Source organism: Stegostoma tigrinum, chromosome 35, assembly GCF_030684315.1.
Source record: "Stegostoma tigrinum isolate sSteTig4 chromosome 35, sSteTig4.hap1, whole genome shotgun sequence".
Taxonomy (NCBI): domain Eukaryota; kingdom Metazoa; phylum Chordata; class Chondrichthyes; order Orectolobiformes; family Stegostomatidae; genus Stegostoma; species Stegostoma tigrinum.
This window is the reverse complement of record NC_081388.1, coordinates 22,442,522-22,453,333: the sequence shown is the minus strand read 5'-3', so window position 1 is coordinate 22,453,333 and position 10,812 is coordinate 22,442,522. Positions and strand designations below refer to the sequence as shown.

Here is a 10,812-nt window from a genome sequence, read left to right as displayed (position 1 = left end):
TTCTCTTTCACAGTACGTGGTACCAGCTGCTAGACTGATTATTTTAATTTCCCCCCTCCCCTTTCACTGCTGTTTTAATGCTTGGGAGTTTGTGTTATTGCAGGCTGCCACAAACTGATGATAATGATGACGATGAAGGGTCTAGGCCCGAAATGTCAGCTTTTGTGCTCCTGGGATGCTGCTTGGCCTGCTGTGTTCATCCAGCTTCACACTTTATTATCTTGGATTCTCCAGCATCTGCAGTTCCCATTATCTCTGATGTTTTTTGTGATGTTGATTGAGGGATAAATGTTGACCAGGTCTCTGGGAGGAACTTTGCTATTCGTTTTAAATTGTTCAATGGAAACCTTTTCATTAACCTGAAAACCCAGACAGGGTTTCGGTTTGATGGCTTGATGGAAAGTCTTCACCTCAACCAGTGTGGCACTCCCCCACCACCACCACCTTTGCCAATGTTGGCCTGGATTTTGTGTCCCAGTTCCTGGAGTGAGTGTTGACCCTGCTTGAAGCAGGACCGACTTACACCAAGTGGTTGAGGAAGTGAGAAAGCAGTTTAAAATATCCAAAGCATGGTGCTGACTGTCACACCAACACACAGTCGCTGAGTGAGGATCCACTGCTGTGCAATACTGCCAAAGCAAAACTGCTGACCTTCCCCTGTTCTTTCAGTGGCTGAGCCAGCGCGATTATTCTCTGGGCTGAGATTTTAGCCTGACTGGGCTAATGTGTTAAAACTGGCCTGAACTATCCTGAGCTGAGACACTGAAAAGATTAGCCTGCATTCCCGTAGCGTGTCTCTGTGTGTCCGCTCTATTAAGCCAGTACCTTCAGGAGAGGGAAGCAGTGGGAACTGGGAAAGCAAAAGGCATTTACAGGACAAGAGAGGTTACTTCACTTTACAAACAAATCTGCAACTATTTGTCAACCATGACCAAAATGGATGTGAGAGTGGATTGTAAAGTATACATTCGGGTCAGTGGCCTCAATGTTTAAACAATAGCTCACTAAATTGTGTTGTTTTGAAGCAGTTATCTCGGGTTTATTTACTGAACTGAGGGATTTACAGATAGTGAGTGCGTCCAGAGCTGTTGGTGAGCTTTCAGGAGGGCCTCAAACTGCCCAGGAACCGGCAGGAATGTTCTGTAAAAATCCCAGTTCAATGTGTTGCTTTATAATGCGCTCTGGCCTGGGTATTAAGCTCTGGTGTTGCTTTTCTAAACCCCTCGGTCACTTTCCTCCTTTCAGACACTTGTAAAACCTTCCTATTGGCCCAAGATTTTGGTCACCTGGCCTAATATCTCCTTGGATGGCTTGGTGTTGCACCTTGTTTTATAACATTCTTGGGAAGTTTCATCACCTTTTAAAGGCAGTCTACAGATATCAGTTGTTTTTCATTGTTAACCATATAATCCATTTGAAATTGAGACTTTGAGTTTATTCGACTGTGGAGAATTGCTGATCTCTACCATTTCCCCGCATCATATTTGGCCCAGGGTTCACAACACACTCGTAATTGCTCTCACGCCCTCACTTTTACACATTCTTGCATGAGCTCACTCACCCTTGCGCTCGCTCACCCATACACATTTATTTACTCACCTGCACACATACACTTATATGTGGACACTCTCGTTCATGCCAGCACATCTGTACACCCACATGTACACACTCTCACGATCTCGCACACATTCTTGCACACATTCACACACCTGCAGACACACTTTCTCACTCTCGGTCCACTCCAACTTGAGTTCCTGCCTTGGCTCGAAACCTGCACCACCCTCCGTTACCATCGGGTGAGGGATGGGGTGACTCCGTTTACGGTTGCTGTCCAGGTCCAGCAGCCTCCGGGTGCAGTGTCCGGCCAGGCCAGGCTGAGGGACTGCCCATTGTCCATCCCTGATAACAGTCAGTTTGAGGTGATCAGGTTAGGCCCTGGAATGTGCATCACTTCCTTCACATCACTTACTTGGGTGATATTGTTGGGAATCGCTGATCTGGGTGTCCACCTTAGTATCATGTTGGGTGACTAGCTCCTAAAGTACTTCAATACAGTATATTGGGATGTCTTGAGGTTGTGAATGGTGCTACATAAATCCAATCATTTAATCATTTGACAAAGGCCAGCAAGCCCCCACCTCCCCCAGTACACAGCAGGCTGCAGTGTTGTTTAGAGTTTGAGCAGATGGGTTATGTTCAGAAGAGGGGGAGGGAGGTTGGGCAGGGACAGGAAGGAAGTGATATGGCACTGGTCGACAGCCAGGGTGAGCTGATTGCTACCTCCCCTGGTGAATGTTTGCAGAACTGGAACATTCCCCCCAGAGAAGTGGTGGGAAATATTTAACAGTATTTACCCAGAGTTGCTCTCATTTTAGTTCAAGGATGCACTGCTGAGCTGCCTGCTTATGTCACTCTGACCTGGAGTTTTGCAGGAGATTCAGAAACTGTCTGAATTCACTTTTGATCTCGTGCCTTCAAAAAGTTCAGAATTGTCATGTTTCCAAGTTTAATACAATTGTGGTAAGGTAGCACTTATTACTTGGTTAGTAGTCCAGAGGCTCAAAACTACTGCGCTAGAGAGAGGAGTTCAAACTAGGGAAATTTCAAATGAATGGGTAAACCTGAAATAGTGTTAATCCTATTCATAGTAATGAAACTGCCAAATTTTACACAACTCTACATTCAGTGAGCCTGTCTTGGTAGAAACTTGCCACTTGTGGCCTGCCCAATGTCAATCACTATACACAACAATGTGGTTAACTCTTAAATGTTTTCGGAAATCGCTGAGCGAGTCACCCTGTTCTATCCCACTGTTACAGAACAAAGTTTTGAAGCTGTACCTGCGCACAGGCTCACCAAAATCTTCCCAAGGGCAAATGAGGATAGATAATAAATGCTAACATCTCAGAAATGAATTTTAAAAGATCTCTGTAGTTTTCAGGTTGAGGATTCAGTTCTCACTGTTAGTGTAGTAACCCCACCCTGCCCTTTCAGAGGGGTGGGGTGTGTTCCCGAATTAAAATGTTCAAATGTGGATCCAGCTCCCTGTGGGATTTTATTTTTTAATCATCCAGGGTGTCACTGGCTAGTCCAGCATTTAATCCCCCATCCCTAATTGCCCAGAAGGGGGCAGTTATGAGTCAACCCACACTGCTGTGGGCCTGGAGTCACATGTTGACCAGACTAGGTAAGGATGGCAGATTTCCTCCCTAAAGGACATTAGTGAACCAGATGGTCGTCGTTAAACTTCTAATTCCAGATTTTTATTGAACTCAAAACCCATCTGCCCTGGCAGGACTTGAACCCTGGTCTCTGGGGGGTAGGGTCCCTAGATTAACAGCCCAGCAACAATACCACTGTGCAGCAAACCGAAGGAGGGTGTCAGTTGGGGAGGAGCTGCCTTTCTGAAGCGAGTGTATATTTCCCAGAAAGACCAAAAAAGTTTTACTGAGTGACAGGATGACTTGTGCTGGACCAGACACTGCCTGTGTGAAATGAAGGAAAGTACGAAGAAATATTTCTGTAACGTCTTCCATAACCTCTGGATTGCCTTGAGATGAAGTTAGCTTTAAGAAGAGTTATCTTTGTATACTAACATTGACAGCTCCCAATTTGTGCACAACAAGATCCCACATACAAAGAGTCAATGACCTGGTTAATGTACCAGTGATGCTGGTTAAGGAAACATTTGTGATGCAACAGCTTACCATCCCTCACTTTGTGAAATTTAATAACCATCAAAAGACTTGTATTTCAGAAAGAGCCCTCGAGTTTGGTATCTCTGACACTGGGCTCCTTGTCCCTTCCAGGGATTTATTTGTCCGACCTCACCTACATTGATGCTGCATTTCCACAGTCGACAGGAACCTTGGAGAAGAAGCATCGCTGTGATCTGATCAATAATGTTTTACGTGTCATCTTTGACTTTCAGCAGTTCTGTGAATACGGTAATCGTCTCTGACCATCATCTGTTGTTGAGGAGATGCTGGTGTTGGACTGGGGTGGACAAGGTCAGAAAGTCACACAACACAAGGTTCTAGTCTAACAGGTTTACCTGAAGTCACAGCTTGCTCCTGATGAAGGAGCGGCGCTCCAAAAGCTTGTGATTTCAAATAAACCTGTTGGATTATTACCTGGTGTCATGTGACTTCTGATTTTGTTGTCTTTTGGGTGAAATGAGACTGTGGGCTGCTTTAACTTTTTGCGTCTTTCTCAGTAAAGTCCACCTGCTGGCCCAGAAGAGATACTTGCATAGAATGGAGCCCATTTAAATCAGGAGAGGCAGCTGACGTATTTGACACCCAGCACTGGCAGCTGGTTACAATACCCAGCAGTGACCGTAGACTTAGGAGCAGAAAGTAGGCCATTCAGCCCATTGATAATGCCCTCTAGTTCTGGGATCACAGCTGATTTGATCATCCTCATTTTCCTGCCTTTTTCCCTGTAACCCCTGATTCCCGCGCTGATTAAGAATATCTATCTCAGCCTTGCATATAGTTAGTGACCCAGCCTCTACAGCTCTCTACAGCAAAGAATTCCCCAGATTCACTTGTCACTGAGACAAGCAAAGTCCTCTCCATCTCCACTGTAACTCTTTACTCTGAGATTATTCCCACTGGCCAAGGACTCCATCGTAGGGGGAAATCTACCCTTTCAAGCTGCTGAGAATCTTGTATGTTTTAATCAAGTTTCTGGCGAGTAAAAGCTTCGTATTAGCGAACCAAAGTGTTTCTTCTCTCTGTTTTCCCTGAGGTGAGCTTGCAATTCTGGATTCATTAATGGAGTTTAAATTGCGCCCTGCTGGGAACTGAACTCAAGCCCTCTGAGTTACTCACCATTGACATTAGCTCTGCTTCATGACAGACCATCTGTTTTTAATGGGTCTGGTGGCACTGATGAGGAGTGAGCTCATTGCAACTTTAGACGCTGTCACTAATCACACTGTGTTGTGATTAAATTGTTGGCAATGTCTGATGGATTCATTGATACTTCGAGTGAGGGTGGGAGTCTGTTAACATTCTTGCCTGTCTCCGCCTCTCCTGCTGTCTCTCATATTTTCTCCTCACGGTCTGACTTGGATGATTTGCAGACCTTCCGACGTTGCCTCACGTGCAGAAATACCTGAATTCCCAGAGATACATCGAGGAACTGCAGGGATTCTTGGAGCAGGACAACTACAGGTTAGTTCTGCACTTGGCTGTGCTTTCAGTGAGGAAATTATCCAAAAGGTCAGCTTTTACTACTTCCCCAACCAGGAGAGGAATGAAACTTTACTGATGGGAATGCTGGCTGTGTTTCAGAACGCACCATCACCCAAACGGAATTAGGGAGAGGACTGGGATATGGATTATGTTCACAAAAATAGAACATGAGGTGGCACGGTGCCTCTCAGCGCCAGGGACCCGGGTTCAATTCCAGCCTCAGGTGAATGTCAGTGTGGAGTTTGCACATTTTCCCTGTGTCTGTGTGCATTCCCTCCGGGTGCTCCAGTTTCCTCCCACAGTCCAAAGATTGGGTGGATTGGCCGTGGGAAATGCAGGGATAGGGTTGCCGTGTGTGATGCTGTTTGGAGGGTCAGTGCAGACCCTATGGGCCAAATGGCGTGTTTCCACACAATGGATTCTGTGATTCTGAGATGATGTGGGAGAGGCAGGGTGAGGATGCCAGTAACTGGAGAGAGTGAATGTGTTAAATTGAGGAATTTGGAATTGATCAAATGGGCTTCATCCTGTGTCTAACTGAACACTGAGGCTATGAGTATTTCAGATGGGAAGTGTTCCATTTGTATCCACCTGGTCACAGTGACTTAGAGTGAATAATTTCCAGGTTAGTGCATTGTTTGAACTGTTTATGGAGCCCTAAAAGTTTTGTGTTTTGGTATCTTTCTACAGGCGATCTCTGATGATCCAGCCTGCAACATGTGCTCAGCATCCGGATTCCACACGAGACTCTCGAGGTGAGACTATTCTTCAAATCCTGCCATAAACCCTGTAAACAAACTGGCAATTCTCAGAGGCTGAAGTTGATTGATCGAGAAACAGTGTGTATTGTTTCTGACTGTGGACTAGTTATCCAGACACAGGCTCATGTTCTGGGAACACCCAGTGGAATCTAAATTCAGTTCAAAAATCTGGGCTAGTCTTCATGATGGTGACTGTGCTAACCACCATTATTGAATTTGATTTATTATTGTCACATATACTGGGGTACAGTGAAAAGCATTGTTTCCCATGCTAACCAGACAAATAATTCCTCACATCAGTACATCGTGGTAATAGAACAGAATGCAGAAAATAGTGTTAGTTAGAACTGCAGATGCTGGAGTCTGAGATAACACAGTGTCGAGCTGGAGGAACACAGCAGGCCAGGCAGCATCTCAGGAGCACAAAAGCTGACGTTTCGGGCCTAGACCCTTCTTCAGAGAGGGGGATGGAGAGGGCTCCAGAATAAATAGGGAGAGAGGGAGAGGAGGACCGAAGATGGAGAGAAAAGAAGATAGGTGGAGAGGAGAGTATAGGTGGGGAGGTAGGGAGGGGATAGGTCAGTCCAGAGAAGACGGACAGGTCAAGGAGGTGGGATGAGGTTAGAAGGTAGGAAAAGGAGGTGCGGCTTGAGATGGGAGGAAGGGATGGGTGAGAGGAAGAACAGGTTAGGGAGGCAGAGACAGGCTGGGCTGGTTTTGGGATGCAGTGGGGGGAGGGGATGAACTGGGCTGGTTTTGGGATGCGGTGGGGGAAGGGGAGATATTGAAGCTGGTGAAGTCCACATTGATACCATTGGGCTGCAGGGTTTCCAAGCGGAATATGAGTTGCTGTTCCTGCAACCGTCAGGTGGCATCCTTGTGGCACTGCAGGAGGCCCATGATGGACATGTCATCTAAAGAATGGGAGGGGGAGTTAAAATGGTTCGCAACTGGGAGGTGCAGTTATTTATTGCGAACCAAGCGGAGGTGTTCTGCAAAGCGGTCCCCAAGCCTCTGCTTGGTTTCCTCAATGTAGAGGAAGCCACACTGGCTACAATGGATACAGTATACCACATTGGCAGATGTGCAGGTGAACCTCTGCTTAATGTGGAAAGTCATCTTGGGGCCTGGGATAGGGGTGAGGGAGGTGGTGTGGGGGCAAGTGTAGCATTTCCTGTGGTTGCAGGGGAAGGTGCCGGGTGTGGTGGGGTTGGAGGGGAGCGTGGAGCGAACAAGGGAGTCACGGAGAGAGTGGTCTCTCCGGAAAGCAGACAGGGGTGGGGATGGAAAAATGTCTTACGTGGTGGGGATTGTAGATGGTGGAAGTGTCGGAGGATGATGCGTTGTATCCGGAGGTTGGTGGGATGGTATGTGAGAACGAGGGGGATCCTCTTTGGGTGGCTGTGGCGGGGGTGGGGTGTGAGGGATGTGTTGCGGGAAATGCGGGAGACGCGTCAAGGGCATTCTCGACCACTGCGGGGGGGGAAAAGTTGCGGTCCTTGAAGAACTTGGACATCTGGGATGTGCGGGAGTGGAATGCCTCATCGTGGGAGCAGATGTGGCGGAGGTGGAGGAATTGGGAATAGGGGATGGAATTTTTGCAGGAGGGTGGGTGGGAGGAGGTGTATTCTAGGTAGCTGTTGGAGTCGGTGGGCTTGAAATGGACATCAGTAACTAGCTGGTTGCCTGAGATGGAGACTGAGAGGCCCAGGAAGGTGAGGGATGTGTTGGAGATGGCCCAGGTGAACTTGAGGTTGGGGTGGAAGGTGTTGGTGAAGTGGATGAACTGTTCGAGCTCCTCTGGGGAGCAAGAGGTGGTGCCAATACAGTCATCAATGTAACGGAGGAAGAGGTGGGGTTTGGGGCCTGTGTAGGTGCGGAAGAGGGACTGTTCCACGTAACCTACAAAGAGGCAGGCATAGCTTGGGCCCATGCGGGTGCCCATGGCCACCCCCTTTGTCTGTAGGAAGTGGGAGGAATCGAAAGAGAAGTTGTTGAGGGTGAGAACGAGTTCGGTTAGGCGGATGAGGGTGTCGGTGGAGGGGGACTGGTCGAGCCTGCGGGACAGGAAGAAGCGGAGGGCCTTGAGGCCATCTGCATGAGGAATACAGGTGTATTGGGACTGGACATCCATGGTGAAAATGAGGTGTTGGGGGCCAGGGAATTGGAAGTCCTGGAGGAGGTGGAGGGCGTGGGTAGTGTGACGGACGTAGGTAGGGAGTTCCTGGACCAAAGGAGAGAAAATGGAGTCCAGATAGGTGGAGTTGAGTTCGGTGGGGGCAAGAACAGGCTGAGACGATGGGTCGACCAGGGCAGGCAAGTTTGTGGATTTTGGGAAGGAGATAGAAATGGGCCGTGCGGGGTTGGGGAACAATGAGGTTGGAGGCTGTGGGTGGGAGGTCCCCTGAGGTGATGAGGTCATGAATGGTGTTGGAGATGATGGTTTGGTGCTCGGGGGTGGGGTCATGATCAAGGGGGCGGTAGGAGGAGGTGTCGGAGAGTTGGCGTTTGGCCTCGGCGATGTGGAGGTCAGTGCGCCATACTACCACTGCGCCACCCTTGTCTGCGGGTTTGATGGTGAGGTTGGGGTTGGAGTGGAGGGCTGCCCGTTCTGCGGGGGAGAGGTTGGAACCTCCATTTCCTACCTAACCTCATCCCACCTCCTTGACCTGTCCGTCTTCCCTGGACTGACCTATCCCCTCCCTACCTCCCCACCTATACTCTCCTCTCCACCTATCTTCTTTTCTCTCCATCTTCGGTCCGCCTCCCCCTCTCTCCCTATTTATTCCAGAACCCTCTCCCCATCCCCGTCTCTGATGAAAGGTCTAGGCCCGAAACGTCAGGTTTCGGGTCGGGTCCCTGTTACAGCTATAGAGCAGGTGCAGAGAAAAGTCAACTCTAATATGAGAGGTCCATTCATAAGTCTGATAACAGCGGGGAAGAAATGGTTCTCAAGTCTGGTATGTGTTTTCATGTGTTTGTATCTGCTGCTCAGTGGAAAAGTGGTAGAGAAGACTCTCAGTGGGGTGGGAGGGGTCTTTGGTTGCTTTCCTAAGGCAGTGGGAAGTACAGAGAGAGTCAATGGAAGGGAAGGCTGGGGTTTGTGATGGACTGGGATGTGTTCACAACTCTCTGTAGTTTCTTGCAGTCTTGGGCAGAGTCATTACCAACCCACACTGTGATACGTCCAGATAGGGTCTTTCTCTGAGATAGTAGGAACTGCCGATGCTAGAGAATCGGAGATAACACGGTGTGGAGCTGGATGAACACAGCAGGCCAAGCAGCATCTGAGGAGCAGGAAAGCTGACATTTTGGGTCTGGACCCTTCCTCAGAAATGGCGGAGAGGAAGGGGGCTCTGAAATAAGTTGTGGGGGGAGGCAGATGGAAGATGGCTAAAGGAGCAGGTAGGTGAAGAGGAGATTGACTGACAGACCAAGAAGGCAGGGATGGAGCCAGTAAAGGTGAGTGTAGGTGGGGGTCAAGGCGGGATGGGGGTAGGGGTTGGTCAGTGAGGTGGGAGGAGCGGGCAGGTGGAGAAACGATGGACAGGTCAAGGAGGCGGGGATGAGCTGGGCTGGTTTTGATCAGGGTTGGGGAGATTTTGAAGCTTGTGAAGTCCACATTGATACCATTGGGCTGCAGGGTTCCCAGGTGGAATATGAGTTGCTGTTCCTGCAGCCTTCGGGTGGCATCATTGTGGCACTGCAGGAGGCCCATGATGGACATGTCATCTAAAGAATGGGAGGGGGAGTGGAAATGGTTCGTGACTGGGAGGTGCAGTTGTTTATTGCAAACTGAGCAGAGGTGTTCTGCAAAGCGGTCCCCAAGTCTCCGCTTGGTTTCCCCAATGTAGAGGAAGCCACACCGGGTACATTGGCAGATGTGCAGGTGAACCTCTGCTTAATATGGAAAGTCATCTTGGGGCCTGGGGTGGGGGTGAGGGAGGAGGTGTGGGGACAAGTGTAGCATTTCCTGCGGTTGCAGGGGAAGGTGCTGGGTGTGGTGGGGTTGGAGGGGAGTTTGGAGCGAACAAGGGAGTGACAGAGAGGGAGAGACCAGCATCATCCCCACCTCCCTTGACCTGTCTGTCTTTCCTTGACTGACCAACCCCTATCCTGACTCCCCACTTACACTCACCTTTCCTGACTCCATTCCGGCCTCCTTGACCTGTCTGTCTCCTCTCCACCTACCTTCTCCTTTACCCACCTATCATTGCCTGCCCCCACCTCTTTATTTCAGAATCGCCTTCCCCTCCCTCCATTTCTGAAGAAGGGCCCAGACCCAAAACGTCATCTTTCTTGCTGTGTTCATCCAGCTGTACACCTTGTTATCTCAGAGTGCTTTCTGTGGTGCATCTATAAAAGTTGGTAAGAGTCATCGTGGACATGCTAAATTTCCTTAGCCTCCTGAGGAAGCCGTGGCATTGGGGTGGGCTTTCCTAACTGTACTGTAAACATGGGTGAACCAGGATAGATTGGTGATATTTCCTCCTTGACACATGAACCTCTCAACCACGCTAGCACAGCTGCTTCAGAATGCCAGGGATCCAGGTTCATTCCAGCCTCGGGTGACCGTGCAAACTCCACACAGACGCTTCCCTGCATCTGCACGGGTTTCCTCCGGATGCTCCAGTTTCTTCCCACAGTCCAAGGATATGCAGGTTAGGGTGGATTAGCCATGGGAAATGAAGGACTATAGGGATAAGGAAGGCGCAGTGGTGAGTCGAGGCGGATGCTCTTTGGAGGGTTGGTGTGGACTTATTGGGCCGAATGGCCTGTTTCTACAGTGTAGGGATTCTATGAACCCCTCCCTCTTGGCACCATTGATACAGACAGGGCTATGTCCACTA

General features: G+C 49.1%; 1 protein-coding gene across 1 annotated transcript in view; it reads left to right on the top strand.

Moving 5' to 3' along the window:
• LOC125447477 (ras-specific guanine nucleotide-releasing factor RalGPS2-like) overlaps positions 1-10,812 on the top strand; it is a 60,491-nt gene that overhangs the window by 32,763 nt on the left and 16,916 nt on the right. Inside the window, exons 10-12 of the mRNA XM_048521862.2 lie at positions 3,810-3,947; positions 5,090-5,180; positions 5,892-5,956. Of these exons, the coding sequence (XP_048377819.2) occupies positions 3,810-3,947; positions 5,090-5,180; positions 5,892-5,956 (294 nt within the window). The remainder of the gene's footprint in view (positions 1-3,809; positions 3,948-5,089; positions 5,181-5,891; positions 5,957-10,812) is intronic.